Source organism: Carassius gibelio, chromosome A18, assembly GCF_023724105.1.
Source record: "Carassius gibelio isolate Cgi1373 ecotype wild population from Czech Republic chromosome A18, carGib1.2-hapl.c, whole genome shotgun sequence".
Lineage (NCBI taxonomy): Eukaryota > Metazoa > Chordata > Actinopteri > Cypriniformes > Cyprinidae > Carassius > Carassius gibelio.
Window position 1 is genome coordinate 201,182 of NC_068388.1, and position 7,149 is coordinate 208,330.

At 41.7% G+C, this 7,149-nt stretch overlaps 1 protein-coding gene across 1 annotated transcript in view; it reads right to left on the reverse strand.

Annotated features, from left to right (window-relative positions):
* The window catches only part of LOC127934128 (transient receptor potential cation channel subfamily M member 7-like), a 33,741-nt gene that overhangs the window by 22,092 nt on the left and 4,500 nt on the right, over positions 1 to 7,149 (reverse strand). Inside the window, exons 2-6 of the mRNA XM_052531292.1 lie at positions 2,227 to 2,306; positions 1,621 to 1,659; positions 1,329 to 1,527; positions 648 to 861; positions 198 to 322 (exon numbers count right to left, since the gene is read on the reverse strand). Coding sequence (XP_052387252.1) covers positions 198 to 322; positions 648 to 861; positions 1,329 to 1,527; positions 1,621 to 1,659; positions 2,227 to 2,306 — 657 coding nt within the window. The remainder of the gene's footprint in view (positions 1 to 197; positions 323 to 647; positions 862 to 1,328; positions 1,528 to 1,620; positions 1,660 to 2,226; positions 2,307 to 7,149) is intronic.

The window sequence follows — 7,149 nt, forward strand, 5'->3', positions numbered from 1 at the left end:
GTGTGTCTCCTCTGTTATCAAGGCTGCTTTTATTTGATCCAAAATACAGAAAAATACAGAACTCTAATATGCTGATTTGCTGCTCAGATGAAGCCATTCAGTGAGATTGACATAAATGGTCACATGTAAATAAAGGTCATAAATAGGCTCTATATGTGTGTGTGTGTGTGTGTGTGTGTGTTATAAATGAGTCTCACGTCTCTTCCGATGAGGTCGTTCCTGTTTTCGATCACTCCCCAGGGTGCTATTCCCACCGTACAGATTTTCCGAGCCGATCTGGACATATGTTCCTTCAGAGCGTCCCCCACATGTTTGGCCACACCTGGAAACGCAGTGGAAAAACCCCCACAGTCAGCGGTTATAGTGACCGTGACCCTCAGGGGTCGTGACCTCTCTTCACAAGTGTGTGTGTTCTGCAGCAAGTGTCTGTGTGTGTGTAGAGGCAATGTGAGTGTGTAAACACTAATAAAGTGTATCAACCTGATCTTTAAACTCAAATGACTGTCATTATGATAATCAAGTTAATCCTGTAACTGCTATATGAACACACACACACACACACTCGCTGAGTCTGCGGTCTGTACAGCAGGTAGAGAGTCTGGTGCCACACATCTGTACCCATGATGCACTAGTAATGAGTGTGTGACCTGTGTTGACCCCTCCGGTCAGGATCCAGGCTCCGGTGGTGACAGCAGCTTTGATCAGTCCTTTTCCCACCACCTGTTTGATCCGCGGATGCAGGTCGAAGTTCTGGATTCCCCCGTGAACACTGATGACGATCTTTGGCAGCTCCATCTGCCACTCCTTCAGCATGAGCCTCAGGATGGCCTCCGGACGGGAGTCATAGGAGAGACGCACATACTGCAGAGAGCAGAGCAGGACATCATCAACCCCTGACCAATCAGAACGCTACACTGAGTGACATCATTAACCCCTGACCAATCAGAACACTGGACTGAGTGACATCATTAACCCCTGACCAATCAGAACACTGGACTGAGTGACATCATTAACCCCTGACCAATCAGAACGCTGCACTGACTGACACTCATGATCATTCTGAGCATTCTCTGTGTGTGTGTGGGAGTGAGTGTGAGTGAGAGAGAGTGAGTGTGTGAGAGTGAGTGAGTGTGAGAGAGAGTGTGTGAGAGTGAGTGAATGTGAGTGAGAGAGTGAGAGTGTGTGATAGTGAGTGTGAGAGTGAGTGAGTGTGAGAGTGTGTGTGAGAGTGAGAGAGAGAGTGAGTGAGTGAGTGAGTGAGTGAGTGAGTGAGTGAGTGAGTGAGTGTGTGTGTGTGTGTGTGTGTGTGTGTGTGTGTGTGTCCAGACCTTGGCTCTGTATGAGTGGGATCCTCCCTGGAAGTTGATGACTCCATAAGCGTCAGTGGGACTCTCCTCCGTGTGCTTCTCCACTGACCACTGCTCCAGATCGGGCAGCTCTCCCTCGGTCAGACGCACGTCTGAGTATTTCGCTGGCAGTGTGGCGCTGAAGCCCACGTGCTGCCGAACCAGACGCCCACAGCAGCATCTAAACACACACACACACACACACGTCAGCACACGCTCCTCTGAACACCTCGACTGTTCGAAATGTCTTAAAGTCATGTTTCGTGACACTCACCGCACGAGCTGCTGACAGATTTGGCATCCTGGGAGACATCTGCAAAAAACACAAACAGAAGTCATATCTGAGGGAAACCAGATCCATCATTGTGTTCAGATGATCAGGACACGTGAAGCAAACGGAACTGAATGAAGTCATGCTGTGCTTGTCTCATCGCTGCATCAATATGCCTACTTCCATCTATATAGTAGGCAAAAAAATACATGATAAGACTAGTATACAGCATTCATAAAACAGCAGGTAAAAAGTGGATGACCTACTACATCCTCTGAGATTCTGATATGCACATCCAGTGAAAACTATCCCATGAGGCCACGGGAGAGGATCAGTGAATGGCAGTGATGCACCAAGCACTGTTAGACATGAAGGATGTAGCATTCATACTACCCACACTCATACTACACAGAACCCATTTCTTTAACCGTTTAAATATAGTTCCTGGTAGATAGCATGTGATTTTGGACGCAGCTGATGTGATTGTGTCTGTAGGAGGAAGGATGCCAGTGTGTTATCAGGCCAATGTCATGTGGTTGTGATGGCATTCTGACTTGACTGCACACTAAAGATTGAGCCTTTAATAACTACATGAAGTGCATGATGTACCTGTGAGGGTCCTTCGACACGGGCAGAATATAGACACATTCCCTCCTGGTGAAAGTGTGTTCGATCCAGGACTTCTGGGACTGCAGGACACAAACACAATCAGGATGAAGAACTGACTAACATTTCACACTGAAAACATTAGGTTTACATCTAATAATGACGTACATCTGAGCGCAACGGATTAATGAAGCAAGAAACATTGGGTGGGACTCAATGCACAGGATGTTGATTGTGTGTTGAGATGTGGGCGTGGCTCTCAAATGGAGGCGGGCCTTGATTGTAAGGCAGGGGTGGAGTTTAACTGGACTAAATGAGTGGAGAAGTCCTACATCCATCACAAGAGAGAAGTCTGTCGTCTCACTGGATTACACATTACAAGGACTACATAAAAAAAAATTAATAAATAAACAACCACCCAGAGATGAAATAGCTCATTAAGACGAAGACAGGATGAATTTCCATTTCATGCAGACATTAAAACATGTTTATCTCTGTTCATACGTGTGCTGAATCAAACGCACTGCTCGTGTTTGGTGTGAAATGGGCCACTGAAAAGACAAACTACATCATTACAGTCTAAACACAGATTTTACATCAAAACTCAAGGACACTGCGTAAAGGGAACAAAAATGGCCTTAAAATCAAACTAAAGGGTATTCATATTGAACTTGACAGGTCCAACACAATTACAGAGCACCGGCTGGAGAGTGAAATGTAGGGCCTTATGAAACATTTAATTTTCTCTCAAATTCTATTTTTCTGGATTCCATTTTTTTCTGTTTGAGTTTTCTAGACTCCGTTTTGAATGAAACTTTATTAATCAAAAAATATGTCTAATTAATTTAAATCATGAAACACACATTTTAACAGCAATTTATTAAACATTTATCAAACATTATACTTATCACCCTATAAATTATTGATATATTTAGGGCACTATACGTTTCTTTTTTGTTAGATTTTTTCTCAAATGCAGTTGAATTTTTTACATATTCTGTGTTTTCCATTCATTTCTGGATTCCATTTTTAAATGGTTTAAATTGTAACTATAACTGATTTTTTTATTTAAAAAAAATACTATTATTATTTATTTATTTATTTATTTTACTTTGTTGTGTATTTACATTTTTTAGTTAAATATTTTTTTCTAGTAAATATTCTTTAAAAATGTTTTAATAATAATTTTAGCAGTAGAATTCTTATTACAGTAATATATTCCAGTCACAATTTCTTCAAGTTAAACCGAACTTTTATTTTGACAGGTTGCTCTGAAGACCTTTGAGTTTCTGTGTGTATATGATCTGACCATAGTTTTCCTCAAATGAAACCGTAAAATGTTCATGAAGTGACTCTCAGGGCAGTTTAACAGATGTTTATGTGTTCTTGTATTGAGGCATAGTAGACGAAATAAATACATTTGTCCATTAATTAATTAAAATTATTTCTGGAACTTTTTGCTCTATGTACGGAAGTCATTCAGACGTGCAGATGATTCTAAACACTCAATCCATTCAACTGTTCGTTAAACTGTTGTTTTTGATTGTTTACACTTACGTAAAACATTAAAATGCCGCAAAGGTTTTTTTTTGTGCTTGAAATGCGTTTTACACCTTTACAAATCGTCTCGTGCATGCAAATTTCATTTATGCTTACAATCACAAAGCTCGCCCTATTTTTCTCCTCGTTTGAAAGCATGTTGTGAAATGATTGACCGAGGCTCCTCCAGCGTATCTGCTAAACTACCGTTTACATCTGGACTAATCATGAGGTTTACCATAATGACCATAGAGACACAAAAACTAAATTACTACCATAGATCTTATCTCAAGACCCACCCAGAGACACCAGCATTATAAAACAGCCACAGGTGGGATTTACAGGCAGGAACGTCTTTCAAAGATCTCAAACTTCATCAAACTCCGTGACTAGAGACTCCTCGTCCTGAAACACTGGACTGTTATAAACCTGAGCACACGGACCACAGGAGACGAGGTTACAGACAGAGATCTGGAAATCACACGAAACTGAGCTTGATTCTGAGAAACTCTGCATCAGACATACATCAGCTCAGAGTCCACATTATTATTCTCTAATTAAAGCAATAGTTCACCCAAACATGAACACCGTCATCATTTACTCTCCCTTTCTTCTGTTGGAAACCAAAGAACATTGACTTCAGTTATACACGGACACATTTCTCAAAATATCTTTTGTTTTCTACCGAAAAAAAGTCAGTCACACAGGTTTAGAACGACTTGAGGTCAAAAAAATGATGATTTCTGTGTGAACCGTTCCTTTAAAACAGAGTCCGAGCAGCAGTCTGATGGATTTAACACCAGGGATTTTTAATTAAATTTCCCAGAGTTCCTTTCTGCTCCCCGCCTGAGCTCCCAGCAGTCCAGCGAACATGAGCGGATCACACACACTTTCAACAGAAACACTGAAAGCCATAAACACAGACTGAGATGGTGTCCATCTACCTCTTCATCCTCATCTTCATCCTTCTGCCGCAGCAGCGAGTACAGAAACATCACCAGACGCTGAGAGAGAGACGAGCTAGACGGTGTTTCTCAGCACAGTTCATCAGCAGGAGGACGAGACGGAGCTGATGAATGATTCTGACCGAGAACAGGCTTATTACAGAGAGAGAGAGAGAGAGGGAGGGAGAGAGCAAGAGAGAGAGAGAGGGAGGGAGAGAGAGAGAGAGGGAAAGAGAGAGAGTGAGAGAGAGAGAGAGGGAGAGAGCAAGAGAGAGAGAGAGAGAGAACAAGAGAGAGAGAGAGAGAGAGAGAGAGGGAGGGAGAGAGCAAGAGAGAGAGGGAGGGAGGGAGAGAGAGAGAGAGGGAAAGAGAGAGAGTGAGAGAGAGAGAGAGAGAGCGACAGAGAGAGGGAGGGAGAGAGAGAGATGGCATGACACTAGGCATGCCACCAAAAGTACTTTATTAATATAAAAAAAAATAATAATCAAGGAAGCATTAAATTGATGAAAAGTGACAGTAAAGATAATGTTACTAAAGATTTCAGTTTCAAATAAATGCTCTTCTTTTGAATTTTCTATTGTGTGTGTGTGTGTGTGTGTGTGTGTGTGAAAGAGAGTGAGTGAGTGAGTGTGAGAGAGAGAGAGTGTGAGTGTGTGTGAGAGAGAGAGTGAGTGTGAGAGAGAGAGAGTGTGAGAGTGTGTGAGAGAGAGAGTGAGTGTGTGAGAGAGAGAGTGTGAGTGAGTGAGTGTGTGTGTGTGTGTGTGTGTGATCTGCTTTTATATCATTTTTCCTTTTTTATTCAGAATATTCACAAATGTGTTAGTTATGGCATGAAATATCTGATATTCCGATTGTCAAATACATGCAAGTGGAAGTATATTGTTGTTTAAACACCTTTATAACGATCGCGTTATTTGAGCTGTATGCATGACCTCTTCGTCTGGCGCGAATGATTTCAATGTAAAGACGCGTTTACGCGCGTCTGGAGGTCTCGCGGCGCAGTAGACGAGTGTGGCCTGTTCTCAAGTCCATTTAAAGTTTCATTTTTTTAACAGTTTTTTTAAATGGATTGAATCATTATTAAAAAATATTCTTGGAGATTTTTGAACTGCCTAAATCATAAATGAAGCCTGCAGTGATATTTTTCTTTTCTTATGGCAGCCGTCCCCTCTGCATATATATTTTTTCGAGAATGTTGCACTCCTGTTGCCGTTTGTTATTCTTCACGAAAGTTCATGCCAATAAATATGTAATATTGCTGACTTGAGTTTCCAGCGCTCTCTTTACGTTCATCCGTTATTTGACGTTGAAAAAGGAAACTTTTTTTTTTTTTTTTTTGATTTGGAAAATTGATTTTACAATCGATTCAATTAACACTTATGTCTTAAAAATCGAAAAAGATTGTCACAAAAGTGACAGCACTAGCTCTGAGCGCCGCTGTCATCTGGCATGAAAATCGAGATATGAAATTTTGTCAATATCGTTCAGCCCTAGTGTGCGTGCAAGAGAGAGAGAGAGTGAGTGTGTGTATGTGTGAGTGAGGTGAGAGAGAGAGTGAGGTGAGAGAGAAAGTGAAGTGAGAGAGAGAGTGAGGTGAAAGAGAGAGTGTGTATGAGAGTGAGAGAGTGAGTGAGAGTGTGTATGTGTGAGAGAGTGAGGTGAGAGAGAGAGTGTGTGTGTGTGTGTGTGTGAGAGAGAGAGTGAGTGTATGTGTGAGAGTGAGGTGAGAGAGTGTGTGTGTGTGTGTGTGAGAGAGAGAGTGTGTGTGTGAGAGTGAGAGAGTGAGTGTGTGAGAGAGTGTGTGAGAGAGAGTGAGTGTGTGTGTGAGAGAGAGAGTGAGTGTGTGAGAGAGAGTGAGTGAGTGAGAGAGAGAGAGTGAGAGAGAGAGAGAGTGGGTGAGTTTGTGTGTGTGAGTGAGAGAGTGAGTGAGTGTGAGTGAGAGAGAGTGTGTGAGAGAGAGAGAGAGTGAGTGTGTGTGAGAGAGAGAGTGAGTGTGTGTGAGAGTGAGTGTGTGAGAGAGAGAGTGTGTGAGAGAGAGAGTGAGTGTGTGTGAGAGAGAGAGTGAGTGTGTGTGAGAGTGAGTGTGTGAGAGAGAGAAAGAGAGTGTGAGTGAGTGAGTGTGTGTGTGAAAGAGAGAGTGTGTGAGTGACTCACAGCCAAGACACCAACATCCAGAGAATATACAGCTAACTCACACCAAACCAACCAATACTCATGACTGTAGATAATGCTAAATCCAGTTATTAATTAAATAAATGAATAAATAATCTGTTACATAACTCTTAGAACATCATGTTTATATGTATCCATGTGTTTTAATATCGTTCTTCTAATATTACTTGTTCGAATGTTATTTTAATTGCTATGTTGTTCCAAATTACACTGTTGTATATGTTCTCTTTTCATATGTATGCTTTGGCCAATAAAGCTAACTGAACTGAAT